General features: G+C 37.1%; 2 protein-coding genes across 4 annotated transcripts in view; one reads left to right on the top strand and one right to left on the bottom strand.

Annotated features, from left to right (window-relative positions):
• NUP205 (nucleoporin 205) overlaps positions 1 to 3730 on the bottom strand; it is a 40257-nt gene extending 36527 nt beyond the window's left edge. Inside the window, exons 1-3 of the mRNA XM_029285030.1 lie at positions 3588 to 3730; positions 2153 to 2324; positions 368 to 512 (exon numbers count right to left, since the gene is read on the bottom strand). The gene's annotated coding sequence lies outside the window, so the exon portion shown is untranslated. The remainder of the gene's footprint in view (positions 1 to 367; positions 513 to 2152; positions 2325 to 3587) is intronic.
• A 2295-nt stretch (positions 3731 to 6025) lies between these two features.
• POLR3H (RNA polymerase III subunit H) lies at positions 6026 to 12723 on the top strand. Of its 3 annotated transcripts, none has more exons than XM_015820910.1 (8): positions 6026 to 6231; positions 6962 to 7101; positions 7763 to 7859; positions 8709 to 8795; positions 9881 to 9944; positions 11338 to 11545; positions 12323 to 12443; positions 12590 to 12723. In XM_015820910.1, exons 2-7 carry the CDS (start codon positions 6991 to 6993, stop codon positions 12374 to 12376), a joined length of 621 nt encoding a protein of 206 aa, XP_015676396.1. In that variant the 5' UTR covers positions 6026 to 6231; positions 6962 to 6990; the 3' UTR covers positions 12377 to 12443; positions 12590 to 12723. The 3 variants fall into 3 exon arrangements, with proteins under 3 accessions (XP_015676396.1, XP_015676394.1, XP_015676395.1); XM_015820908.1 differs by having other exon boundaries at positions 6026 to 6235; XM_015820909.1 differs by lacking the exon at positions 6026 to 6231 and adding an exon at positions 6533 to 6584.
• The last annotated feature ends 1266 nt before the right edge of the window (positions 12724 to 13989 follow it).

Here is a 13989-nt window from a genome sequence, read left to right as displayed (position 1 = left end):
AATACTATTTAAATAAGAAATAGTTATAAAGCACAGGCTGAGCTGGCTTCTTTTCTTGATTCATGTGGGAAAATATTCAAACCGGATGTCCTCCACTTGTAGCTTAAAAATGATGTAAACTGCTGTACTACCTCAGGTTTTTTTAACTCATCAGCCTCAAGCATGTCTACGCTAGACACTATAGAGCCAAAATGGAGATGTCAAAACAAAGACTATTATGGAGATTATAACAGATAATTATATAACAGATTTAAAATAGATGCAACTTTCCCTTCGACTGCAAAGATAAGGCTTTGAACAATCCAAGTCCAAAATAAATATGCTGCTAATGTCTAAGACTTTTCTGATTACTTTGCTGAAGACAGACCTGAGCTCCAACGTCCATGTCTTGCCTCGTCGAGACTGGATAAGTGTTCTCAATGAATTTGCAATGCATCGCTTTCCATCCCAGTATAAGAGGACAGCTACTAACCCCCTAGTTAGACCAGGAAAACGAGGCTGCTGGTGTTCTCCTAAAAAGGAAAATAAAGTTGCAATCCCATATGAGATCACATCTTCTGATGCTTTTTATTTTTATTTTTTCCTGTACCTAGTTTCAAATATAGCTGGTAGTGCTCGACTTACAACATCAATTGAGCCCAAAATTTCTATTGCTAAGTGAGATGTCTGTTAAGTGAATTTTGCTTCATTTTACAACCTTCCTTGGCACAGTTGTTAAGTGAATCACTGCAACTGTTAATAATACAGTTGTTAAGGGAATCTGGTTTTCCCATTGATTTTGCTTGTCAGAAGTTCACAAAAGGTGATTACATGACTCCGGGACACTGCAACTGTCATAAATATGAACCAGTTGCCAAGCATCTGAGTTTTGATCAAGTGACCATGGGGATGCTGCAATGGTCATAAGTGTGAAAAATGGTGACAAGGCACTTTTTTCAGTGCAGTTGTAATTTTGAAGAGTCGCTAAATGAAGTGTTGTAAATCGAGGACTACCTGTAACAGGGAAGGGGAGCAGAATATATGAAATATTCCTTAATAAAATGCTCAAGTTCACCTCTGACTCAGTCCTCTCCAATTTTGTTCCCATTACTAATATTCTAAAAACAGTAACTAAGGGTACAGCCCTCCTCTCTGCCATGTATAAACTGAGCATTATCCACTATCTCTGCATCATGGTATCTTTTCCAGTTCCTACAGAAAGAAATTAGAAAACCAACATTTTTTTTAATCAAAACTCAAAGTGTGACAACTAAATGTATATAAGCACGCCACATATCATTATAGATCAGTAACAGAGCATTTAGTTTACACTGTAAAATGTTCCCATATCATAGTTAGTAGCCTATCTCTATTTCACTAGCCACGATATGAATACCTTCAAGTTTCTCTTAGTAACCTAAAAATAGATGCTTTTGATAAGGCTTAAAAATAAGTCACTATTTTTCAAAGCAACATATTAACTAAAATTGTTATTAAAACACATGACTTTAATAACTGACTTTTGAAAAATCTTTTTCAATCTAAAAGGAGTAACATATAGGTTTTTTTTTATATATATTCTAGGATCTTCTCAGCCTTCCTAGCTAATTTTATTAGTACAATTAGTCAAATAAAACCAACAATTCCTTCTGGATACAGAGTTAATACTTAAATATACTTAAACCTGGACATGTAATATGATATAACTCTTATGTATTTATTTGAAAAATTTACATGCTGCCCTTCAAAACAACATTTTCTCAGGGCAAGTTTACAACATTTGAAAATCATATATGAAAATGCATAATGTACATACAGTAAATGCATAGACAGGCACAATTTAAAAAGCTCAACTGAAACAAGCATAAGCATTAAATATTAAACACATTCATAAGTTTAAATACTAGAAAGTTTTAAAAAATATCTCTCTAGGTATTAAAAGAAAGAGAGAGTTGTGTCTTGCTCAGGAGGAGTTTTCCATTCCAAGGTTGCTGGATTAGGTAGGCTAGTGCTTGTGCAGAAAAACACTATCCCTAGCACTGCATCTTAGCATAGGAAAGCACCTGGAAGAAGATTCTTGATATACTTGAGCATTTGGCATTTATAGGAATCCTGCACTATTAGAACATAATCAGAAAATAAAAGAAGTGACAGTCGGGTCTCATCACATTACCAGCCAGTAGTAGTTCAACAGCTGCCAATTCTCCAATATCAAAAAGATCACTCAGAATAAAGGCCTCTTTGATGAGCTGTTCTGGTAACAATCGGGTCCCCTGTTGACCTTGGATAGCAACTCCCTCTGTATTTGCTTTCTGAACTTTTTCATGCTGTTGGGCATTCTTTGGCTACAAAATAATTTTTTAAAATGTCTAATTATTCTCAAAACGACATTGAAAACTTTGTACTAAAATACAGCTGAAAAGTATTGTACTAGGAAAATACAAAACACTGTTTTATGGATAGAATGTTATAGGGAATATCGAATTAGTCTAGTTTTCTTCTGGAATGCATCAGAATGTGGTTTGGTAATTTTACTGGAACTGAAAATTTGGTAGAAGCATAAACCATTTCAATGTTTCCCATAATATTCTTCCCAGGAATAAATTCTGCAAACATGTGCGTGGTATATTTTAAATCATTGACCAAACTCCAATATATTTCACATTTCCTAACATCTTTAATACAGTAAAACATAATCTATAACTGATTTAAATTGACTGTGATTGTACATTGTACTATATTGTATAATGTGGTATACTAAATTTTGGATTAATGTTTTTTATGTCTTTACTCATCATGTTCTGTGAACTATGGATTATGGCTTAACATGTATATAAGATATCCTGACTATGTGTACCCAGCACCTTAAGAATTAGTTAGGATATTTCTGTTTCTTAAAAAGAAAGTCTCCAATATCTTAAAAGTAATAATGTTGGAAATTGCTAACTATGTTCAAATGAGGATTCATAATTCTGGTTGGGGATACAGCACTGTTCAAATCCTATTTTGCTAGGAAATCTTTCCACTAAATCATACAAGAGATGATTTATCACTATGTCTTAAGGCAGACGTGTCAAACTCACAACGTGTTGTGACGTATTGCGACTTTTTTTCCTTTGCCGGCAATGGGGTGGGTGCGGTTTTGACATGACGTATCTGGCCTGTGGGCCGGCAGTTTGACACCCCTGTCTTAAGGGGTAAGGAGAAAAGCAGTGTTTCAATATAGCTTGTTGCAGCTCTATTCAAGTTCTCCCAAATGTAAATTCAGATATTTTCCTAGCACAGAAATCATTATTTTAGTTATTGAGCTAATCTATTTTTCTCAAGTGAGCTGTCACTTCCCATTTAACTTGACTGTACTGGGCAATATTATATTCTTTTTAAAAAAATACAACCAAAAATCCCTTTCCATTATCTATTATCAGTTTGAAATATAGATGTCTATGAAGAAATATTATCTTCATTGTAATATTATTAAAATACCTCATTCTGACAACATTATATAAAGTTTTAATTCAAGTAAAATATAAAGCAAATTTTAAGAAACAAGAATAATACCAACACAACTCTTTTTTCCACACCTCCCAATAAAATAAAAGTTTGTTTACCGGATTTCTGAAGAGTGATATAAAGTCAGCTTTGTGTTTCTTTAAAATCTGGTCAAGAACATGTATTGCTTCAGATTGCCTTTTCCATATAGCATTAACCACTGCCTGCCAAATATCTTTGTATGGCCCCCACAAACTGGCAGCTGAAAATAATATATATGTGTTGCAATTAAATAAAATTACAATAAAAACATTGCTACAATATACAAGATTTACAAAAAAATTAAATTATATTAATTATATGCAATGGCAGTAACCAGAGGTTGTTAATTTTGCCCCATTTTATGACCTTTCTTGCCACACTTGTTAAGTGAATCACTGTATGGCTGTTAAATGAATCTGGCTTTCCCATTTGCTTGTCAGAACATTGCAAAAGCTGATCACATGACCCCAGGACACTCCAGTTGTCATAAATGAGTAGTTGCCAAGCATCTGAATTGCAATCACACGACCATGGGGATGCTGCAGTGGTCGTGTGAAAAATGATCATTAAGTCACTTTTTTTAGGGACTTTTGCAACTTTGAATGGGCATTAAATCAACTGTTTTAAGTCAAGGACACTACCTGTGTTGTTGCAAGAAAAACAATCACAGTTCCACTGACAGTCAAAATACCTGAGGACAATAATTCAGATTTCCTGTGGTCCTTCAAAGAATGTTTAAGAATTCGAATTTTCATCACGGAAGAACCTATTTGAAAAACTCTAGGTCTGCTCTCAGTCGCCGTTATAGGTTTTACTCTTACCGTTTTTATGATGTTTTTAATGTACTGTGTTATTAGCCGCCTAGAGTAACATTTCCCAGTTTCTCGGCCGTATTAGTCAAAAAAACTGATTGACATAAATGTGATTTTTTTGATTGGGAGCCGCACAAGGTTTGTTGTAAGGTCGGCGGCTCCTGCAAGATCCAAGGGATTATTTTTTTCGGTGCTGTTTTAGACCAAGACCGAAGTGCAAGTAAAGCAGCAAGCCCATAAATCTTCTTGGAAGTAAATGTTCTACTCAGTTTTGAGCTGCTGCGTAAAGAATTGCGCGAAGCGAAAAGGGAAAGCTATGAACTCGTATCCAAAACGGCGGCCTTAAAATAATTCAGTTTTCCATCAATAAGGGAGAAACCGGGCGGCACCTGTAGCGCCTCCAAGAAAAAAAGACGTCCGAAACCGACCCACCCGCATCTCCTCTCGCCCTCCACCTCGCACCCTACCTGAAATTACCGCCAACGGCGCCGACATCTTAGACGTCCACTCACGCGAGCCCAGCGCTCCTCCTGCCCAAAGGCCCGGAACTCGAAGCAGGCGACCTCTGTGATTGCCGGGTAGCACTATGAATCTTCCGACAAACCATTTAAGATGCTTAGCATCAAGAATAATTCCACCTTCTGCTTGCTTTCGATAGCACGGTGAGCAGATTGTTCCTTTAGCTCGTTAAATAAAAATCTACAATATTTTTTTTTAGCAGTACAGCGATCGCTATATGCCCAACGATTCAGAAAATCAGGACCTAGAAGTAACGAATGCTGGGAATTGTAGTTCAGCTCAAGATGATAGAAGCGCGGGAAATTGAATGAGCATTGCAATATAGTGAAGCAGATCTCATCCGTTGGCTGGAACGGTTTTCTCCGCAAATACACAACTTTGTTCAAAAGTATGGATAAGACAGCCGATTATATAAAAATATCTTTGGTACATCAGAAATGAACAGATTGATTAGCAAGTTATAACCTTTCTTTCCTTTAGAAAGTCAAGGTAGCACATAAGGTTCTCCCTCTATTTTTTCATAATACCTCAATAAACTAGATTAAATAGAATTAAGCTGATGAGTCCTCGCCAACGTTATTGAAACATCTTGCCACGGTTCCCGTGAGATTAAGTCTTTTTTGGCGCAATGTTTTGGACAGGGAGTGGATTTTTTATATCAGTTTCCCTCTTCCTGTTTAACATACCAGAATATATGGGTGTAAATAGAACTGAAATGAACGTTTTTTTTTCACACAAATTCAGGCTGATATTATCCAATGTCGAATCCAATTAATTTAAATCCGAACGTATTTTCAAACAAAAGCAGGCTGATATTATCCAACCGATTCCGAAAAAAATATAATCACCGCTTCATGAAGCAAGTTAACCGTTCGAAATATTGTATAGACCAGGGGTAGGCAACCTCGGCTCTTTTATGACTCATGGACTTCAACTCCCAGAATTCCTGAGTCAGCATGGCTGACTCAAGAATTCTGGGAGTTGAAGTCCATGAGTCATAAAAGAGCCGAGGTTGCCTAACCCCTGGTATAGACGGGGAGAAGTCCTAATTTCCCCAAACCAGTTCCAAAAACTACTGGAGTAGACCTGTTGGGGGCAGACTCTCGGAATGCACCGCTTTGCTTCCTATCTTTTCCTTCCGTTACACCAACTCGCTGATGGCTTGTGCGTAGTCCCCTTGGGAACAGCTTCCGGGGCATGCTGCTAGCCTGTCCCCCGTCGTGCCCCGTCGCCTTAACAGAAGATGCTGGCATGCAACTGATGGTCCGATGGTTTGGAGAGTATCCGTCTCTCGCATAAAGGTCGTCTGTGGAACTACCCAGCTTTACTCCCATTGTGGTCGAAGAGAACCAGCGACCGAGAAGAAATTGTTGACCCGGGGATCGACAATGTGGGTAAGTGGAGACCAAGAGGAACTAGGGAGCCGGAGCCACTGACCGTAGTTTTCTCAGCCGGAGCTCCTCGTTCTTCTGGGGAATCTGTGGGGTGTAGGGTAAAGGGAAAGTTTGCCTGCATGCAACGTCATCCAAGTTCCCACGTGTTACGTACGAGCAAGAATGTCCCAAAGTTGCTTTTTTCAAGAGGCAACTGGACTTTTTTGTTTTTTCTTTGAGGATGTTTCGCTTCTCATCCCAGAAGCTTCTTCAGCTCTGACTGGATGGTGGAGAATGGAAGGATTTGTACTCCTTGCAGGCAGCTGGTCGTTTGCATTCTAATTTAGACAGTTGTTGAGGCTACTTGGAGGTTAGTCTGTGTCCTCAGGATCACCTGAGTACTACAAATGGGTGTGGAGCCTTCTTGGAAAAGCTGAAAGGACTGGGTTGTGGAACTCTGCTGGATGGCATTCCCTACTATATTAAAATAAACAGAAATCCAGTGGTGGCAATTCTCTTGATGAAACCACAACTCAATTTCTGGAAAAACACCATTTTCCTTAATTATATTGGTCTAGGATTGATTTTAGAAAAAGCCATTGTGACCAGTGTGAAAAAAATATAACCACTTTACTGTCTCAACAAGGGATAAAAGTGCCATCAAATCCCACAAATAGTAGGGCTGTAGTTGAGGTGATAAACATGCTCATTATTTTCCTAAAGGCCTTACAGCTCTTTTTTTTTTAGATCTAGGTATAGTGCTTTTGCTGGCCAACATGTTTGTGTTAGTAGAGATGACAGATACAGTGCGAATTCCTCCATGGCAATTTGAAAGAAAGCTTAATGATGCAATCACTGAAGAGTTAAATAAGAAGTTGGCCAATAAGGTAATTATTAAAAGTTCAAACAAATTGATTCTAAATGCTGCATCAAACCATTAGTGCCTATTTCTGTCTCAGGGTAATTCATGTATTTGATAAAATAGACTGTAGTATATGGCAACGTGCCATAACAGAATTGTGAATTTTGAAGAAGCTAGGAAACTCAGCTGTTAATTACTGAGCAAGCTTGCGGTAACCTTATTTTAAGTTACAATTCCCGTGAGCGGCAGGCAACAGTAATCAGGGATAACAGTTTGAACACTGGAGGTTATTAAGTATGTTCCTCAATTAGAAAAAAATTGAAAAATGGTCTCCAAATTTTCATCAGTTTATTTAGAATGTTTCTTGTACTGTTAATACATAGTATAGTACTATAGAATTGATTTGCAATTCATCACAAAAGGCTGGCTGTTCATGTTTCTTTCTATTCATCTCCAGCTGATTGTCATTTTTGTCAGGGATTGTCATTTTTTATTTTTTATTTTCATTCTTGTACTCTTCTTGGAATCACCTGGCTGAAATGTTTAGAGATATAAATGACATAATCATTAGTAATATTCAGTTATGTGGCTTTTCTTTTGAACATATTTTTACCTGAACTTTCTGATAATTGCAATTTGTTGCTCTCTGGACCTCACTCATTTCTCCCTCATTCTACTGTATTCAGGTTGTATATAATGTTGGCCTCTGTATCTGTCTATATGATATTACAAAGCTGGAGGATTCCTACATATTCCCAGGAGATGGTGCATCACACACAAAAGGTTTGACAACTATATCTAAATTAGACCTCTTCAGATTTGTGGAGAAACTGAGAGCTACAAGACTCAGTATTTAATTAAAAATATTTAACTCCCATTTTATTCTTGGCACTATTTTTCCTTAATATAAAGTAAAAATTTATGATATATTCCATGTATTATTGTTCCATTCTAGAGAATTAAGGATTTTTCATCCTGCAATATATCCTAGTTCAATTTTTGTTAACTTAGTATGATAGTGAATTAGCATATGATTAAATACAGTATGTTATATAGTAATATTAAGCAATTCTTCATTATTAAAGCAGATATTGATGATTGAGAAATCATGAACAAATTGGCACATATTGTAGACGTTCAGCTTGCTAATGGGGTTAATTTTATTCTAATTTAATACAAATGTGCATTTTTAAAAGGGCATTTAATAGGTTAGTTTTCAACTTGCAAAAGAAACATCTGCAATGTCCTATGCCTATGAAGTTCTACCTTGCAGTGCCGGTTACTTTATTCATAATACAGTAAGATATTGATTTATTATGTTTTAATTTATTATTTGAATTTAGTTTTAATTTTCATTAGTTTAGTCTTTTAAAAGGAAAAGAAGCGGTATATAGAAATTACAAAATACATAATGAAAAAGTTTGCAGAATAGTATAATGACATCAATGGATCAATATCAATGGATTAGAACAAATTTAAAGATAGTTTAATAACTGTTAAACACCTATGCATTTCAAACCTGTTGCATTTGTTATTAAAATCAGTGTTTAAATTAGCTAATCTGCATTATGTAATAAAAATAAAAGGTAAGAAGCTCCGGATCAGATTTATGATACTTGCTGCTTTTTTTAGTACATTTTAGGTATGTTGTATTTCATCCATTTTTGGATGAAATTCTGGTTGGAGAGATAAAAGGCTGCAGTCTTGAAGGTGTACATGGTAAGTTTTTTTATTATTTAAAATGATGATAGCTACTACAAAGATTTTTTTTCAAAACATGTACCAGTAATAAAAAATAGTGGAAAGTATTATGCTGTGGTATGTAACCAAGGTAACCAAGATGTGATGAATTTGTTTCAAAACAAATCTGTAACTGATTCCTGTCTGATTAATTTCTTGTCTGCTGTTTCAGCAATTTTATTTTTGTCATTTAAAATCAATCTAATAATGTCTACTCTTTAGAAATCTGGGAGATAGCAAAATCAAACTTTATTGAATCAGAGAGCCAATGTATTTGCTGTATTATTTGATAGTGTTTTATTGGGTTTTGTGTAAAATTATTATAAGGGTATGTCTCTTTAATCCTGCCCTTTGAGAAGTGGCAAGGACCTGTAGTCACTGTAACCTTAAGTATAATGTTGAGAAGATTATATGTAAAATACACAATTAGTGGTATGTTTATAGATATATATAGTTTTTATTTTGTAAATGCACTTTAAAATTTAGAGCTGAGCAGCTTTAACTAGATGTAGGCAGTCCCTGACTTACAACAGTTTCTTTAGTGACTGTTTGAAGTTACGACACTGAAAAAAGTGACTTATGACCATTTTTCACAGAACTGTTACAGCATCCCTGTGCATATGATCAGAATTAAGATGCTTGGCAACTGAGTTATATTTATGATGGTTGCAGTGTCCCAGGGCCATGTGATCACCTTTTGCAAAATTCTGACAAGCAAAGTCAATGGGGAAGCCAGATTCATTTAACAACCATGTTACTAACTTAACAACTGTAGTAATTCACTTAACAGCTGTGGCAAGAAAGTTCATAAAATGAGGCAAAATTCACTTAACCAATGTCTTCCTTAGCAACAGAAATTTTGGGCACAGTTGTGGTTGTAAGTCAAGGACTGCCTGTATTTAAGTATTACTCTTAAATTTGTCTAGAGCTGATTACTGTGAATGCTGTAATATTTTTAGAGGTGTATTGTCAATTTTTTCTCACATTATTGGGCAATCTAAGGCTTAAGCAAGTGCTATTATGTTGTATTTAAGTGGCTACTTCATTAATTGATCTTTCCACAGTTTCTCTTGGGTTCTTTGATGACATACTCATTCCTCCAGAATCTCTACAACAGCCTGCCAAATTGTATCCTTCAGGTAGCTCTATAAAAACATTACATTCAATAGAATAATAATAGGCAGTAATAGGCAGAAGAGAACTGGGAAAAAATCACAAAATTGAAGACCTGTAGAATAGAATAGAATAGAATAGAATAGAATAGAATAGAATAGAATAGAATAGAATAGAATAGAAATGAAATGAAATGAAATGAAATGAAATGAAATGAAATGAAATGAAATAGAATGACTGTGGCAAAAGAAAGCAAAGATAATATCAAACATAATAGGCATGTGGAGTGCGATTGCAAAACACTGGAGCACCACTTGAACACCATCGGCATCAAAAAGTCACCATTAGTCAATTGCAAAAAGCAACTTTACTTGGAACAACTTACATCCAGAAATGATAACTTTAATGTCATTAAACAACATCTGCCTTTTCCAGGCCTTTGAAAAGGACTTCATAGGTGAAAAGGACTTTCAATGGCGAACCTTTTAGAGACCGAGTGCCCAAAAACTGCCCCCGCTCTGCCCCCCCACCTGCCCACAGGATCACTCACTGCCTCCAGGGCCCGCCGCAGATCGCCCAGGCAGCCCAGCAGCGCTATGGTGGCCACACCCTCTGCCCGCGCCCTGCAGCATCAACTGCATGATGGGGTGTGAGGGCAGAGTCTTGGCTACGCTGCCTGGCTGCCATGTCCCTGGCTGCATTGCTCCGTGTGGGCCACGCTCGAGGGCGACTCTCCTTCAGGGGGGCTGCTGGAGAGGAGGGGGTCACGGGGGGAGGCAAGGCTGGGGCAACGGCACGTGTGCCCACAGAGAGGGCTCTGAGTGCCGCCTCTGGCACCCGTGCCATAGGTTCGCCACCACTGTCATAGGTGGATAAAAATGCCAAATCCAGTCTCAAAATCTGGTTTACTGTGCGACCAACCAAATTAATAATAATGACAAATCTGTTCAGATCAGGCTTATTTCTATTTAATTTTTTAAGTCTGTTTAGTTTGTTAGAAAATATTTTATTTTAAGCCTTAGACTTAGTAAAATCAGCAAGAATTATCCTGATAAAAAATGCAGTAGAGATGAAATTAACAAAAAAATATATCATATTATATGTCTTAATGAAGTAGTATCTTACCGGTAGTATCATAAAGCTTACAATTAGACTATTTAGGCCATTGATACTAATATATTAAATCTGGGATTTAGAGAAAAACATGATTGCCTAATCCTGTTTGAATACATCCAATAAATGTGAATCCCCAATCTCCTATGGTTATCAGTCCCATTAAAACTTCTTAACACTCAACCAGAATCTGTTCTTTTGCAAATAAAATCATTACTCCATGCTCTACCCTATAGGATGTTAGAGAACAGTTGTTTTTTGTCACATTGTTGCCTTAACCTTTTCATGTACCCAGCGATGAAACAGAACAAGTATGGGTTTGGGAATATGAGACTGACGAAGGAGCCCATGACCTGTACATGGATACAGGAGAAGAAATACGTTTCCGTGTGGTGGATGAAACTTTCATTGATACATCCCCAACAGGCCCAAGCTCTGTAGAGCCTTCCACATCTAGTGGCACTGAGGAGACACAGAAGAAAGAAGCACCCTACACTATTGTGGTATGTACTTTTCTTTAGAACCCTTTAAAATAAAGAGGTTCCTAAATGGAGAAATAAAAGGAAAAGACTATCTCAAATCAAGTTTAATGTCTGGTGATTACTGTAATCCATCCATACACTTTTGGTGGCAGCAGTACACATTGCTTTCCTCTGGAATACGCGCAGACATGCACACAACCTAGTATTGTCTACAACAATACTGAGATTTCCTGGTGATTTTCCATTCAAGTATCAATAGCTTCAATTCTATTTAATTAGTCATGGACGGGGGAAGAATTTCCAGTTTAAAAAATCTAGTTGCTTTTATAACGATGTGCAGAATGTTTCATTTTGAAGTATCTGGAGCATGAAACTTTTCCAGAACAACCTGGTTCCAGTATGAATTTACTGTTCCTATTCTGCAATCAAGTTGCAATTCTGCAATTGAGGGAAGATGTTTTATGTTCAAAATGGCTAAAAATAAAACATTTTGCACCCGTGTAGTTTTATACTAGCTTCTAAGAATGGAGGGAAAGAGAGTAGAATGTGAAGGTATAGTTTAAATATGGAGCTGAACAATTATATTTTTGTCAAATGTTTTGCATTCATAGAATGTAAAGCTAGGCACAGATTTTTGTTTATGACTGTATGGAGTCTGTATGGTCTAGAACCCAAGTATTGGTAGATATTCATGTTATTTTTTGAACAGTTACAAAGGGGTAGACCTGGAGAGCGTCAACTCAAAATATATTAAATGCATATTAATTCAAATGTTAATTTTTACAATTTTTCATTAAGGGATCTATTAGTGAACCCGGCCTAGGCCTCCTTTCTTGGTGGACCAACAGTTAATTGAAGATAAAGATGGACAGTTACACAGAAAAAGCCAGGAGATGCCTTGATCAACAGTTGCAGAATGGTAATTTTTTTCCATTGCTGCTTTATAGATCAAATCAATCTGATTGAGATGTACATAAATGAGTGCACCTAATGAAATGTCATCAAAACAGAGTAACTATGTACCATGAACATTACTGTAATAATCCTGATGCTTTTATCCAACAGAAAAGGATATAATTACCTGGGAACAGTATGTTAGCCGAAAACAAAAAGAAAAGAGAAGATCCTCCAAATTTAAAAAGTGCAAAGAAAATATTCTGAAGGATTGACCTCATGCTGCTACAGTTCATTATGAAAATAAATGTTAAAAAGGACTGAAAAAGCACTACTTTATTTTTTTCAAAAGGATTGAAGGGCTACTTGTTTTTTACATTCAGACAGGTTACATTAAAAATGTGGTATAGTTAGAACAATAATCAAGTTTCCTCTACTCCAGGGGTGTCAAACTCGCCCCATCATGTGACGTGTCGCGACATATCGTGACTTTTTTTCCTATTGCCGGAACTGGGGTGGGCGCGGTTTCGCATGATGCATCTGGCTCACGGGCTGGCAGTTTGACATCCCTGCTCTACTCAGTCTTAGAACAAATCATCATTTCAAAGGGCCGCAACCAACCAGGTAAAATGAATAAGCTGCTTTTCTTCCAGAATTACAATTAAAATAGAAGAGAATATGTGTAATTCAGGGTTGAACTGTAGAGTCCTTGGTGTTCTCTAAGCTTTGATGTTAGTTTGCAGACATTTCATTACCCAAGCAGTAACATTGGTGTTAACATTATCAGATGATAATCTAGTTGGGTAAAGTAATGCTTGCCTGCAAGCAAACAACCAAGCTCAGAGAGCAGCAAGGACTCCACAGAATTACAGTCAGAAATTCTGCTTTATTTAGACAACAAAGAAAACTTATCTTCTTGTCTTAGAAAACATACAGCATAAATACTTACAGAAAGATAGATGGCCTCTGAGGATGTTCCATTGAGAAGACAAAATTTTACATACACAAACATTTTTCAACAAAAGAACTTATATTTTATATGGAAGAAGTTCCCATTTGAGGAATGAATATCTTGTCACATGTTAAATATGAAACAGACTTAGACCATTTTTTATTGCACTGTGATATAAAGAATATTAAAACAGTTCTAATACATTATCAAAAACATCCTTGTAGAACACCTTGTTCTTGCTAACTCTATTTTCTGACAAGTAAGCATCCCAAATTCTAAAACAGTGGTTCTCAACCTTTTTAATGCCGTGACCCCAACCGGTCGTAAGTCGAGGACTAAACCGGTCGTAAGTCGAGGACTAAACCGGTCGTAAGTCGAGGACTAAACCGGTCATAAGTCGAGGACTACCCAACCGGTCGTAAGTCGAGGACTTTCCCTGCCCGGGAGCGCCGCGCATGCGTGGTTCCGCCCCCTGCGCTGGCCGAGGTGTAGCTGGCAAGCGGCAGAGACTGAGCAGGCCGACCACCAGCTGGCCCAGCCCAAGGGAGGTAAGGCACCCGCCGGAAAAGGGGAAAAAAATGGCGGACAAAAAAAATGGCGGACAGCCTTGCTTGCGACC

The sequence above is a fragment of the Protobothrops mucrosquamatus genome, unplaced genomic scaffold (assembly GCF_001527695.2).
Source record: "Protobothrops mucrosquamatus isolate PMUCROS unplaced genomic scaffold, P.Mucros_1.0 scaffold1212, whole genome shotgun sequence".
Taxonomy (NCBI): Eukaryota; Metazoa; Chordata; class Lepidosauria; order Squamata; family Viperidae; genus Protobothrops; species Protobothrops mucrosquamatus.
The sequence above is the reverse complement of the archived record's forward strand: the minus strand, read 5'-3'. Positions and strand labels throughout refer to the sequence as shown.